The 15,275-nt window shown below is 47.4% G+C and overlaps 1 protein-coding gene across 2 annotated transcripts in view; it reads left to right on the top strand.

The window, feature by feature from the left end:
• The window catches only part of LOC147422672 (putative polygalacturonase At1g80170), a 50,265-nt gene that overhangs the window by 17,486 nt on the left and 17,504 nt on the right, over positions 1-15,275 (top strand). For both annotated transcript variants that reach the window (XM_086503707.1, XM_086503706.1), the window contains exons 3-5: positions 10,496-10,666; positions 10,774-10,794; positions 10,958-11,165. In XM_086503707.1, the coding sequence (XP_086359833.1) occupies positions 10,496-10,666; positions 10,774-10,794; positions 10,958-11,165 (400 nt within the window). The remainder of the gene's footprint in view (positions 1-10,495; positions 10,667-10,773; positions 10,795-10,957; positions 11,166-15,275) is intronic.

Genomic DNA, 15,275 nt, shown 5'->3' with positions numbered 1-15,275 from the left:
TAGAGCATAGTGAGTTCTTATTAGGTTTTTACAAAAGAATATGTGTACATACCTCGCGGCCCGTCCACTTACCTGAGCGACCACATTGGGCTTTATACCCCAACAACCTTCCACTTAAAGTCCAATGTGGTACTTTAAGTGTGAGAGAAGCTACTATACAAGCTAATATACAAGAGATGTAGAGAAGTGATGTACTACCCTACACCTAACTGCTTGCGAAAATGCGCAAAGCTCTCTAAGGGAAGTCCTTTTGTAAGTAGATCAGCAGGATTTTTTGTGGTGTGAACTTTGACAAGCTGAATTTGCTTATCCTCCAGCATTTCCCTGATGAAATGATACTTCACATCCACATGCTTTGTCTTTGAGTGATAAACTGGATTGCGAGCCAATTGTATAGCACTCTGACTATCACAATATAAGAGAGGCATCTCTTCTTTGATTCCCAAATCTGTTACTAGTCGATTAAGCCAAATTGATTCTTTGCATGCCTCTGATGCTGCAACATATTCAGCCTCTGTAGTAGACTGAGTAACACAATCTTGTAATCTAGAACGCCATGATACTGCTCCACCAGCCAATGTAAAGACATACCCTGACGTAGACTCGGTTGTCTAAGTCACCTGCATAATCTGAGTCTGTAAAACCCTTTACACTTAGCTCCTGACTCCCATAGCATATACGCATACTCTTTGTAGCTTTCAGGTATCTCAATATTCCTTTCACTGCCTCCCAATGTTTCTTGCCTGGGTTTGACATGTATCGACTTACTACTCCCACTGCAAATGCAATGTCTGGGCGAGTAGCAATTATTGCATACATTAAACTACCCACTGCAGACGCATATGGAATCTTATCCATTTCAGCCTGTTCTTCCTCAGACACAGGACAATCTTGTTTGCTAAGTTTCACATATGGTGGCAATGGAACACTCAATGCCTTTCCCTTCTCCATATTGAAACGTTGCAAAACCTTGTCAATATACTCTGTTTGAGATAACCAAATCAACTTCTTTGATGTGTCTCTCTCAATGCGCATACCAAGTATATGACTTGCCTCACCCATGTCTTTCATGTCAAACGATTTTGCCATCTTTGACTTCAAAGCTGAAATTTCTTCTAAGTGCTTGCCAGCAATCAACATGTCATCCACATACAAAATAAGGATCAGCCAACTACCATCCTTAGCCTTCTTTGTATATAGACAGTGATCGAACTCACTACGTTTGTAGCCTTGAGAAAGCATAAACTTATGGAATTTGTGGTACCATGCTCTCGGTGATTGTTTTAAGTCATAAAGACTCTTTAACAACTGGCATACCCAATCTTCCTTGCCTTTCTCACCAAACCCTTCTGGCTGCTGCATGTAAATTTCCACATCTAAATCACCATGCAAGAACGCTGTCTTGACGTCCATTTGGTGCAACACCAAATCTAATATGGCAACCAATGCAAGAAAGCATCTCAATGTAGTCATCTTGACCGCCGGAGAGAAGACTTCATCAAAGTCAATGCCTTGTTCTTGCTTAAAGCCCTTGGCAACAAGCCTTGCTTTGTACTTTGGCTGACTATCATGAGCGGTGATCTTATACCTGTAAACCCATTTACAAGGTAGAGCCTTTTTGCCCTGTGGTAATTTAAATAGCTTCCATGTCTTGTTTTTATGCAGAGCTGTCATCTTTGACTGCATGGCCAATTGCCAATTCCCGGAGTCCTTCATTTGCACTGCTTCCTTGTAACATTAAGGCTCATTGCAATCAGTCAACATGACATAGTTTATAGATGGAACACACCTATCAGGAGGTCGCGTGATACGTCCAGATCGACGCACAATAGGTGGCTCAGACTCAGCCACAACCTGTGGTTCCAATCTATCCTGTCCTTGCTCCTCTTGAGCCCTGACATTTTGTCTTGCACATGCAGGTCCATCTTCTTGGAAGACAACTCTTCTAATCTCCTCAACCCTCTCTGGTTTAGAATGATATTTGGCTTCATTAAAGTGAACACCATTGCTGCGGATAACCTTTCTGGATTCGGGATCCCAAAGTCTGTACCCCATCTCACCAGAATTACCATAGCCTAGAAAGATGCACTTTCTACTCTTTGGCTCAAGTTTGTTCCTAAATTCCTTTGCAACGTGAGTATATGCCTCACAACCAAAGACTCTGAGATGCTTGTATGAGGGCACCTTGCCTGACCATACCATCTCTGCCACTAAATCCTTCTGCAAAACCTTGCTAGGAGATCTATTTATAAGATGAACAGCTGTTGATACAGCTTCAGCCCAAAACCCATTTGGCAGCTGTGCATTAGACAACATACTTCTGACCTTCTCTTGTATGGTCCTATTCATCCTCTCAGCAACACCATTTTGAGGAGGATTGTAAGGAGCAGTAAGTTCACGTTTTATACCTTTTGACTCACAAAAGTCCTGAAAGGCCTTTGAAACATACTCTCCACCATTGTCAGTGCGTAAGCATTTAAGCTTCTTGCCACTCTGATTCTCCACAAGTGTCACAAACGTTTTGAAAACACTAAACGCTTCATCCTTGCTCTTGAGAAAGTAAACCCATACTTTCCTCGAGTAATCATCTATAAATGTCATAAAGTAAGAAGCTCCCCCTAGAGATAGGTTAGGCATAGGTCCACACAAATCACTATGAACAAGTGCCAACTGTGTATCTCTTCTACTGCTTCTATGCTTATGTGGGTGCTGTGTTTGCTTACCATACAGACAATGTTCACAGAATTCAAAATCATTAAATGACAAGCCAGGCAAATAACTAGAACGAGACAAGCCAGGCAAATAACCAGAACGAGACAAGATTTCCATTCCCTTCTTGGACATATGTCCTAACCGGCTATGCCACAAAGAAACGTTCGGCTGCTCGATTACATTGATTACATTTTTAGAGACATTTGATACATAAATCATGTAAAGTCCTCCAGACTTTACTCCATGTGCTACTGTCATAGAATCCTTGGATATCTTCCACATGTTCTGTCCAAAAGTGGTGACGTAGCCAGCATCATCAAGTAAACTTGTGCTGATTAAGCTCTTTGTAATTGCGGGAACATGTCTCACATTCTTCAGCGTGAAAGAAGAGCCATTCTGAAACTTCAATTGAACATCTCCAACACCTAAGATCTCACATGTCTGCCCATTGCCTAGCCGAACATGATCTTTAGTGGTCACATAAGAGGTAAACCACTCTTTGTTTGGAGACACATGAAGTGATGCCCCTGAGTCTATAATCTAGTCACTCAGTGCATTTCCATCAGATGCTGTAAGAAGAGCTGAGTCCATTGTATTCTTCAAGAAGTAGATATCTCCTGATACTAGACTGTCATCCTCTGCAACAGTGTTTGTCACATTTATTTCTTGAATCTGCACTGAGGACTTGTTCTTCTCACCATGGTCTTCAGCTTTCTCTTTGCCTTTTTCTGCTTTCCATTCTCTGCAGTCTCTTTTCATGTGACCCTTCTTGCCACAATGGTAGCATTCTATGTCACTCTTGCCTTTAGCACTGCGGGACTTGCTATGAGACTGATTCCTCTTTCCACCTTTGTACTTTTCTTTGGTTCTTCCCCTGACAACTAAGGCTGTTCCTTTGCCTTTGTCCATTGTCTTTCTATTGGTTTCTTCAGTAAGCAGACTTCCTTCTACACCTGCTATGTTCAAACCATCTGGAGGTGCAGAATTACTCAAAGCTGTGCGAAAAGTGTCCCAACTTTCCGGCAATGTGATCAATAGGAACATAGCTCTAACAGGTTCATCAAACTTGACACCTTGAGCTGACAATTGACTGTAGATTGTGTTGAATTCATTCAGATGATTGGACATAGGTGTCCCTTCTTTCATCTTCAAGTCAACAAGCTTCTTAAGCCAGTATACCTGTGAAGCTTCACTCTGCTTCTCATAAAGATCACTCAGCTTTAACCATGCTTGATAAGCCGACATCTCGTCTGCTACATTGAAGTAAACGCTTTCTGCCAAAGTCAGCATAATGGTAGAAAGTGCCAATTCATCCATTTCGCTCCATTCATCTTCGTCCATATCTTCTGGTTTTATCCCCTTGAGCTTTATAGGTTTTATCTGCTTCTTTTGTACCAACACGTGCCAAATCTGCTTCTTCCACAATGGGAAATTGGTTCCATCCAGCTTCTTGATATTGTAAAGAGTAGTGTCCTGTGATCCAGCCATAGCTACGCTTCACAGTAGTTTACTTTCCTTGGGAAAATTCGGCAGAGTTTCCCCTGTAAACTGACCTCTGAACCAATATCAACCTGTCAAATGAACCAAGAAAGCTTCAGATTCTGCATAAATTTCGGCAGAGTCTCCTTTGTAAAATGGCTCTGGTGTACTCAAAAAACAGACCAAAAAACAGCTCAAAAAACCAATGTCTCTCTAACACTGTAAGCTGTGGGTAAACCTGTCCTGCACCTGTACTGTCTCTCACTGTCCTGTAAGCATAGACTGCGACAATGCCTCAACGGCAGTAAAGCAAAGATGCAATCCCATCTGTCTAACTCACAGTCAATACATCCTAGCTGCCTATCTAAGGGTGCTCGAGGGATCGCTCCAAGACCTGTATCACCGAAAGGATCTCAACATTCGAGAATCCCCCAGCTCAATAAAACCTCACTCGACCCTCAACAAAGGCTGCAGTAAATCTGACAGTACATAGACTTCCCACAAAGTCATACATCCACAAATTTCCCACTATATGCTGTAACCGCTGTGGCGGTTGTTTGCTGCGTGACTCACAGCCAGCAAACCCTCAACAGAGATACATCATCTCTGACAATACATCCCATGTGGAAGTACCTGCAATGTCAGGATGAAATCTGGAATATCAAGCAGCAAACACAAGCTACCTGATGAACTAGTGAATGTTGCTTACAGTCTGTGTAGATGCGTCCGTGTCGTATGTGACACGCCTCCAAGAACTATGAGCCGTCCTTCGATGTATAGACAGCCACAAATCAACACTCTGGGAGTGCCGATATCCTCAGCACCTGCAGTCGTAGGCCGAAAACCCCAAATTTGCAGAGTCGGATCTGCACCCGCTGAGACCACGTAGTCAAAAATGGCCTGCGCAGAACTTTGTCGAAGCCGAACGGTGGCCGAGATGACCTCAGAATGAAATTCTGATAACACCGAGTCCTTCGGCCCCCCCACAGGATTTGGGGCCGTGTCTTTGCCTGTCGAATTTCACTCCAATCTGAGCTGGTGACTCTAGCCTCCTGCAGTGCTGCCCCGAGCCTCGATCTGAGCTCTGATACCAGTTGAAGGAGTACGAGCGGAAGTGCGACGCGAGAGAGAGTGCGAGAAGAAGAGCACGACGATATGGTGAACTCGCTCTACTGTAATGTGTAGAGCATAGTGAGTTCTTATTAGGTTTTTACAAAAGAATATGTGTACATACTTGGCGGCCCGCCCACTTACCTGGGCGACCACATTGGGCTTTATACCCCAACATGAGGTAGATCAGGCCCTCACTCATGCTGTCAGGCATTACTTGTGTGCAAAATGTACTGAAAAGCACTACAAAGATCTGGGCCAAGCAGGTCCCAGTACTCCAAGAAAAAGTTGGGAGTCAACCCATCCTCACCTGGACAGCTACCACGAGGGAGGGCCCTAAGAGCCGTGTGCAGCTCCTCAAGCTGAAGTGGCATCTCTAGCCTCTGGTGCATCTCCTCTGTCACAAGACATGGCATCTGTGCCCAAACTTGCTCCCTGCATGCATCCTGCCGCTCTGACTGAGGCTCAGCCGACAGTAACTCACGGTAAAAGTCAGTAGCAACTGCACGTATATCCTCGGGCTCACAAACAACTGACCCATCGGGCCTTCTCAACTGAATGACCTTGGCATGCGAGTGCTGAGGTCCCACTGTCTCAAAAAAAGCACCAGTCACTCTGTCACCCACCTGAGTCTACTGAGATGCCTGTCGGTGAAAGGAAAACTCATGACGCCTCTCCTCTGTGCTAGCAAGCTCTTGTCGAGCCTGCTGTATCTGCTCCTCCAACCATGGACTATCTGGATGCTGCTCCTGCATCCTCTGTAGTGAAGCAATGCCTCGTCTGAGACGCTGCTCCGCCTCTCTCGCTGCAGCCCGGCGAGCCAGAGACTCCTGAAGAAAAAAGTGGCTAAGCTGAGCTAGGCCTGAGGCCACTCTGTCTGTAGGTGAAACCTGGCTGTCCATGCCCTCTGTCCAGAGAGCCTCTACCCTCTCTCTGAGTGCTGAGTCCAACAAGACCCTCTCTGGGATGCGAAGCATCGTGCTCCCACTCCTCTGCCTGTCTGCCACTGTGAGGATCATTGGTGCATGGTCCGAGAAGGATGTCCCTGCCAGGATGCCCACTGATCCCCCCAAGTCACTGAAGTGGTCACTAGTGTAGAAGCGATCTATCCGCGATAGATTCACTCCTCCCACTCTGCGGTCCGATCTAGAGAAGGCAAGACTGTCTGGGGGCCTCACAAAACCAGAGTGCTGCCATGTATCCGAGACCCTCAAAGTCATACACAACCTCTCCAAGCCGCCAGCTCGACTCCATGCACAGTAGCATGGCTGCCACCAATCTTGTCAGAAGGGTCCTCCAACATGTTGAAGTCCCCTCCTATACACCAATGATCGGCCTGCGGCAAAGACTCAACAATCTGTGACCAAAACTTTGCACGAGCACTCGCCACATTGGGCGCATAGATGTTCAGGAAGCCCACAAGGCCACCTTGAACCTGCATAGTAATCCACTGAGCCCTGCCTGGCACAATAATCCCTCTGCCCACAATGGCCTGCTGCAATGAGTCCGCAATAGTCATACATACCCCACCCTGGATGTCTCTAGGTCCAAAAGCAGCTGACCAAAAGGTATCATATCGTCCACGCAAAATCTGACCACATCGCCGAATGCGGCTCTCACACAGATGGTGCTCCTGAAGCATAAGGAGATCAATCTCTCCTCCCACAAGGCAACGCTGAAGCTCCTGACGCAATCGGCTCCGCTGTCGCTGAATCTGGGGCCCACCTAGTCCCTGCACGTTCCGTGAGACGATCCTCATGGGGAGCGAGAGAGAACAGATGCTGCCGCAGTAGCAAGACGCGCTATCTTCGAGGTTGGCTTGGATGGGGAGTAATCCGCATCCGAGCGTCCTCTAGATAGGCGTGACTGCAGTGAGTGCCTAGCCCAAGCCCAAGCAGAGCGAGCCGTGTGTAAAGCAACCTCCTCTGTCCAGGAGTCCTCATGAGTGTATACATAGCAAGGCAAACACTGTGTATCAACAAAGAAGTACACCACAATGTGCCTACATCCTGCTGAGTCTGGGGGTGTCACCGCAAACTTGGCCAATGGCCACAAAGTCTGCATCATATCTGTAACTCCAAGTTCTCCCATGTGGTGAGAGAACTCTAGGACTTGTGTATGCAACCATCCCACCACTGAGTCGAGGGACCACTCTGTCTCGGCCCTACCACAAAGGGGGAAGGAGAAACCAACTGTCGAGTCCAAGGCCTCTGTCCCCCTAGCGGCGAGGAACAAAACATGGACCCTGAAGCAGGCTGCCTCATGGTCTGCTACGGAATCGCCGAGAAAACGAGTGAACCCGTAGTCGAAGAAGTCCCAGCGGCGTCGGATGTCAATGCTCGTCAGACCACGAGGGATAGCTGCAAGGGAAGATGTCTGAATCTGCAAAGGGGGCCGCAAGAAGGGCTGACCTTCTCTCGCTAGGCGACTCGTGGCAGAGGCGCTGCCAAGAGATCTCCTAGCCGTCGGAGAGGGACCTGTTTCCTGAGTCGACTGTGAAACTGGAGCAGGAGGGGGGGGAGAAGGAGCTGGGAGGAGGGGAGGAGAAGAGGGGCGGGTGGGGTGGCAGAGGTAGAGGGGCGAGGTGGAGAGGCGACGGGAGCAGAGGCGGGAGGGAGGATGAGGAAGAGGGGGGGAATTCTGGGGGGGAGCGGCTGTCGAGGGTGAAGCGGAGCTGGGGGCTGGCGCAGGGATCTCCTCATGCTCAAGAGGATCAAAGCGGTTCCCCGTGGGAACCCACTCCTGCTGCTGAGTAGGCACCTGAGGGCCACTCTGAGTGCCAGGTTGGCGCTGTGGCCCTTGGCGTCGTCGGCCATGGGCCTGCTGCCACCCCTCTTCCGCTGGAGCCCCAGGCTCGGAGGGTGGCTCTGCATGTGTGCGCTGTGCCGCTGGCTATGGTTGCGGGCCAGCCCTGGCAGGCTGGGGCTGAGGTTGTGGTGCAGGTCGCGGTCTCCTCCGTGGACAGGCCTTCGCTAGATGGCCCATCTGTTGGCAAATGAAGCACTGGTTCGGGAGGCCCGAGTACTCTACACTCTGTCTAAACCAACCCCCACTCACCCGAGGCAGAAGGATAACCTTCGGGAGCGTGTGGGTATCTTTGACCAAAACTCGAACTGAGAGGATGCCTGCCGCCTTGGCAGCTACTGATGCTGCCGTACGAGGTGTCTCCAGGACAATCCCAATGACGGAGCCGATCCTAGAAAGAAGTGGTAAGTACTCCCTCCGTAAACCCGGAAAGCAGACTGAGATGGGGATGTCTTCCTCCTCTACTTGAACATCCAAAGCCGGGTCAAAACCATGTCGCCACTGTCGAAAGTGGGTGCGTGATGCTCGGATGGCAAGTGGACTCATAGCTATGACCTTGGACGCCATCTCGGAGGTCTCAAACTCGATCTGATATTAACCCCGTCCGAGAATCTTTACATCCAAGATCTTGCCCACGTCTGTGAGAAGGCGGGCCTGGAGAAGGTCTCGTAGCTCTCCTCTGCTAGGTCGGGTGCCTTGAATCTTGCAGATGGCCGAAGTCGCCTGCAATCGCTCTACCTCTGCGGCAAGGCTCACTTGCTCTGTCGGCGAGAGAGCAAGTCGAATGGTGGGCTCAACGGGGTCGGCCGAGGGGGCTTCTGGCGAGTCCCTCTGTGGCGAAGCTGGAGCCTCCATCTGTGTCTACTGCTGTGTTGTAAGAAGATGTCGATTGGAGGATGTTGCAATCCGGTGCAGAAAGCACCGCCCCAAGAATTGAAACAAAGCTGAATGGGCCGAATTGCAGGGCTGTTGGAGTGAAACCTAGGTGGGCGGGCAGACGGGCCGGGGGGGAAGTGGGAGCGCTGGTGGCAACAGGAGGGGGTGACGGGGGCGGCAGTAGGCAGGTAGGCAGCGGGTGGGCGGGCAGGCAACGGGGCAGCGCTGTCAGGTAGGCAGCTAGGCAGTAAGGGCAGCGGGGGAGGAGCAACGGGCAGCGCTGGGGGGGGGGGGGGGGGGGGGGGGGGGGGGGGGGCGGCGATGGCGTGCGAAGCAGCAGCAGCGAGCCGTTCCAGTGGTCTTTCCGATGTGCGGTATCACTTCATACGTGAAGTGCTTGAGGATGGGCTTATTACATTGGTTAAGGTCCATATATCACAAAATCCAGCAGATGCTCTCACTAAGTGCTTATCCAAAGCACAACATCATCTATGTATAGAGATGGTGGGAGTCACGTAGCTTAAGGCGCCATTTATGCCTTTAAGTGGGAGGTTGTTGGGTTAAAGGCCCAAATGGCCCCCTTTGTGTATAGTTGTAAAGGTTATTAACCTTTGGCCAAGTTCACATTGAACTTGGCCACTAACATTAAATTGGTCCTATACTTTTAATAAAGGGAACAAGTGAGCCAATTTTACTCACTTCATTATTCCCCTTAACAAACGAGTAGCGTGCCCTCTCTCTCTCCCTTCGTTCTGCAAGCGCCCTCTCTCCTGTTGGCTTTCGCCACCTCTCTCTGCACACACCGTGCACTTCCTCGCGTGCCCTATCACTTGCACACACACCGCCGCGCGCTCATCAGCTTGCTGGTCCTTACTTGCCTGAGAACAGAACCCCCAGGTCACTTACATACACCCTGCATTCTGGGTCGAGCAGTCCTAAATCTGAGCTTCCATGGAAAATAAAGATAAAATGTCACTTATTAATAAGTGACTTACGAGACTGTTCCTATGCCTATATGTTGAACTGATTGTACAATGCAAGAGAGGGTATGCAACTATGATCTGCCTGTACATGCCACGTCTTGCTAGAGGCTCACAAAGTGCTAGGCTAGATCGTAAGCTAAACTAAGACTGACCCAAAATTGTAGCGATAGCTTGTCCATGTGGCACATCTACAGTGCGCATGTGACATCACTTACTTACTCTTTGAAGTCTCGACACCTCTATGTACAGAAAACAACAAAACTATGTACCCTGCACAAGTGGCCTACATGTGTAGAGACCGCTGGCACACGCCGCCTTTGTATACTTTGTACATACATGATTTACTTACATCCAAGGGGCCCAAAAGCACAGTAAAAACACTTCTCAAAGTCTTCGGGGTGGCTCCAATCGTTCCTCAAAAACACGTCACAATGTTTATGCACTTGTATGCTCCCCACGTGCAGTGTACATTGTGAGTACTTTGAGAAAATATGGAATACTTATTTATGTTAGTTATTTGGATTTTGCAGATTGCGGGAACTATGGTTGCACCTTTTGAACCATACAGTTTGAACAGATCGAATTCAAATTCATGGCTTCATTTTAGTCAATTAAACAACCTCACTGTGGAAGGAGGAGGGACCATTGATGGACAAGGTCAACAATGGTGGACCCAATCATGCAAGAGGAACAAGACTAAAGTATGTGTACCCTCTATTCAACTCTTGATTTGCCTGTATAAGTAATTCATTCATCGTATTTATTGTTGCATGGATGCCATGCTGATCGATGGGTATTTTGTATGCAGAAATGCCATGACGCACCTACGGTGAGTTCCTGTCAATTTTACTAGATTACGAGGGCTTGGTGACTCTGATGATTCATGCTTAATTTTGCTGGCTGTTTGGAGGTTTTGGATCATCATGTGTCTATGATGTATGCATGCAATATATCTGCTAATTGCCTTTTGCTGGTGCACTTTTTGTTGTCAGGCATTGAAGTTCAGTGTAGTAAATAATCTGCGGATAAGGAACATACAGAGTTTGAACAGTCCTCAGGTCCATATAAGTTTTGCCCACTGTTATGGGGTTCAAGCGGTCAATTTGCTAGTGGAGGCACCGGCAGATAGCCCAAACACGGATGGTATACACATCTCGGGAACACAGAATGTTTTGATACAGGACACCTGGATTGGTTCTGGTACATTTTGGCTTCCTTTTTGTTGTTTCATTTTTTCACTTCATGCTGCTGTTGTCTCAGTCAGGCAGTAGCAGATGACCCATTATGAGGCTGACTCATTGTAGGAGCCATGTCACATTATTAAAAGTAAAGAGAGGCAGCCTCATGCTGCTGTTGTCTCAGTCAGGCAGTAGCAGATGACCCATTATGAGTCTGACTCATTGTAGGAGCCATTTCACATTATCAAAAGTAAAGAGGAGTCAGCCAGTCCTGGTTTGGTTAACCTAATCCTAGCCCCTTAAGATTCAAAATTTGACCCCCTCAACCTGGTTTGTGCAGCAGTATTTAAAGAAATGAAGCTGGAGTATTCAATAAAAAAAAGCTGTTTCTTGTTTGTGTTCGTGCGTGCGTGCATGCGCATGGGGACGTTTCCATGTTTTGGTGCTATAACCATTTATCTGCTTTAGAAATGATGGTCTTTGAATTATATGGGAATATTATGAAATCCAAACTATTACCTATAAATTCCCATATAATTCCGAAGATTGGCACTCAATGTTAGGGCTGGGTGAGATAGCTTGTGGCATACAGTAGTTCGTCATATGGTATACCTGTTGGCTTAGTCAACCCCTTCATCTTAGCAGTTAGATTCCGAAGATTGGCACTCAATGTTAGGGCTGGGTGAGATAGCTTGTGGCACACAGTAGTTCGTCATATGGTATACCTGTTGGCTTAGTCAACCCCTTCTTCTTAGCAGTTAGATTGGGTCATATAAAAACTCCAAGCTAAGTTGCATTATTGTAAACTATTTACCTGGCCACTGCATGCATGTCTTAGGACATTACATTTTGGTAACATGTGTTCAGTTTTTCCTACCTCTTTTGCTCTGGCATGTTCATATTGCTTCTTTTATGAGTGAAAGGTTGCAGCCTTGTTTGGAGAGCTAAAGCAAACAAGAAGGGATTGCATCCAATAACAATTGATTAGCTTTGTACTCCAAGACGGCATGGGGGTTTAACATCTTACATCTTCATTTTTATGTAGTGGCAAGGAAAGCCACTTTATTGCAGGTGCTGGTTGAACAAAAGCGACCTTAGACAATTATCCTTTCCCCTTGCCCATTTGTGTCATACGTGCTCCACCACTTCTTTTGGGCATTTGCAATCTTCATATTGGGAAGATTGCCATTGCCCAAAAGCAGTATTTGGTAAATTAGCATTGTTGTAACCGTGGATATATGTGGCTTGCAAGACAAGGTGTTATAGGCTTGGACACTCCCAGCGAGAAATCAATAGCAACACATGTACAGAGACTGCAATAATTGAACTTGAATTGGGGGGGCGGGGAGAGAGAGAGAGAGAGAGAGAGAGAGAGAGAGAGAGAGAGAGAGAGAGAGAGAGAGAGAGAGAGAGAGAGAGAGATGATGAAATGAAATGTTATATTAAACGTCTTCAAAAGGCCAAAATGACCTATGAGACCAAACTCATACAATCCTTGTGCATCTAATCCAATGTCTGGGTACCGAAATAAATGGAAGTAAAGTGAAAGTTAAAACTAAAAGACTAAAATCGTCAGACTGATAATCATCATCATCATCATCCATGCTCGAGGATGGGTGTTGTCCGAGAAAGTATTGCATCGGTCGTTGAAGAGCTTCGTCAATGCCCGCCTCTGTAAATAGTCGTACTGGCGTCTCCCATGTCGTGCTAGAGTAGTCCTAATTCTTTGGTGGAGCCTCCGTCGATGTCGTGGTCGCCCCCGTAGCCATGGGCGTCTAGCTCTCTTGAGCTCATTGGCTTTGTCCACTAATATACCTCTGGTAGAAGTGGGCTCTGAAGTCTGCTGTGAAGCATGCTCATCCGGCTGTTGAGTCCCTGCTCTAAAGAAGTCAGTGATCTCCCTTTGTGAATGTCTCCCACTACCTGGTCTCCTCAAGAGACTTCCCTATGTCTGTGCAGCTCTAGCAAAAACAACCTGAGGCATCTCTGATCATGATATCTCATGACTCTAGCCAACGGTCCAAAGCCCTCTCTAAATAGACAGTGAAAGCGGCTTTGTATCTCATAGTATACCGGACAATGACAAATGTGATGTAACTCTGTCTCTGGCTCTATATGACACAACTGGCATATTCTGGCTTCTGCTGGTACTCTCCTAAATCTGCCAGTTTCAATCTCTAGCTGATGCGATGATGTGCGCATGTGACCAATAGCACATCGTATCCCATAGGATAATGAGTGTCCATATAGGCCGGTATGATCACATATCCATCCTCTGTTAGTTGGAGGAGATGCTCTCTATAGAAAGCCATCTTCGTGCCTAACACTGTTTCAACTTTCTGGTATCTAGTTGAATCAAATCCTGACGTATAAGTTTAGTGGTCTCTATCCAAGGAGTACTTAAATGGAGGCAGTCTATCCATGCTGAAGCCATGTGACTGAAACCATGATGTCATTTGCCCATACCAACATGCTGTCCCCTTGTAGCGCTAGCTGTCGGGATGACTCAAGGGCTAGCCGAGCATATCTGTCTCTGGGAAGGTCCCATAAACTATGCATGAAGGAAAATGATTTAGTAAGGGCCTCAACTACGAGAGGGGGGGCAGCTAGCTCAGCTCGAATAATCTCATGTGGCACTGAGGCCTTAGCCCGCCGAATCATCCGAGAGATCAAAGACTAGAGACCTCTCCATACATCTCCATCCATCAGTGCTACCAGATCTGCCCTGGTGGTCCACTGACGACCCCCAAATCTGAACCCCATAGAGCATAGCTGAAGCCATTAGAGTGTCAAAAAGCCACAGCTTTGTTCGAGGTTCGTGAAACTGAACCTTCGAACACACCATCCAAGGCTGCATAAGCTCTTGTCAATCTAGTCTCAGATGCTCTCCTTAATGAAAATGCCGGTCCATTGAAGGCTACCCCAAGATAGGTGTGTGCATCTGTATACTCCACCATATCCTGGCCATATGATAAAGTAGGTGCTGACCTCCTGACCCACTGTGGTGTGGTGTTAAACACCATAACCTTGGTTTTTCCAAGGTTAACAGACAATCCACTATCGTGGGCAAATGTGTACAAAACATCTAAATGACGCTGCATCTCCTCCGGGGAGTCGGAAATCAGCACAATATCATCAGCATATAACAATAGTGGGATCCGTGTCCTTGCCAACTGTGCTCCTCTATCACCATCCCTCTCAATGTAGTCAGCAATCTCATCCACATACATGCCAAATGGTGTAGGAGATAGCGGGCAGCCTTGTTTCATCCCAATAGTGGAGTGAACCAAATAAAAAATCCCCTTTGGAGTGCGTACATGCCCCACTACTAACTTGTATAGAGCCATGATCCCCCAAATCAACTCTTTTGGACCCCCCATCTCTTGCAGTCTGTACATCAATCTAGCTATGGGCACTGTATCGAAGGCTTTGCGGAAGTCCACAAAGCAACAATAGAGCCGTCTCCCACGTGATCTCCCCTCCTCAATAATGGCTTTGAGTGTCAGAATATGATCAAGAGTAGAGAAACCTCTCCTGAAACCCGCATGTCCTACTGTCCGTACACCCTCTCTCTCTGCCCATCTACTCAACTGCTGCTCAAGGATGGATGCATACAACCGTGCCAATGTGTATCCAATCCTGATAGTGCGGTAGTTCCCAGGCTCCATAGGGTCCCCTGACTTGAAGATAGGTACAATCGTGGACAAACTCCAAGTATCAGGTAGGCCCTCGCAAATGGCACGGTTGAACATCACTGCTAGAAGCTCTGCAAGCAAATCTTTGGCATGTATAAAATGCTCTGCTACCAGGCCATTGTGATCATATGCTCTCCTAGTCAATGTCCGCGGATGCTTGACATCGGGCGTTGTCTGAGAATGTATTGCATCGGTCGCTGAAGAGCATTGTCAATGTTCGCCTCTGTAAATGGTTGTACTAGACGTCTTCCATGTCGTGCTAGAATAGTCTTGGTCCTCTGATGGAGTCTCCGTTGATGTTGTGGTGGCTTGCGTAGACGTGGGCATCTAGCTCTCCCGAGCTCAATGGCTATGTCAGTTAATATATCTCTGGTATAGGTGGGCTCTAATGTTTGTTGTGAAGCTTTCTCATATGACTGCCGAGTCTCTGCTCTAAA

This window comes from Adiantum capillus-veneris, chromosome 27, assembly GCF_014529385.1.
Source record: "Adiantum capillus-veneris isolate H3 chromosome 27, ASM1452938v2, whole genome shotgun sequence".
NCBI classification, from domain to species: domain Eukaryota; kingdom Viridiplantae; phylum Streptophyta; class Polypodiopsida; order Polypodiales; family Pteridaceae; genus Adiantum; species Adiantum capillus-veneris.
Note: the sequence above shows the minus strand (reverse complement) of the source record. Positions and strands in the feature narration are given on the sequence as shown.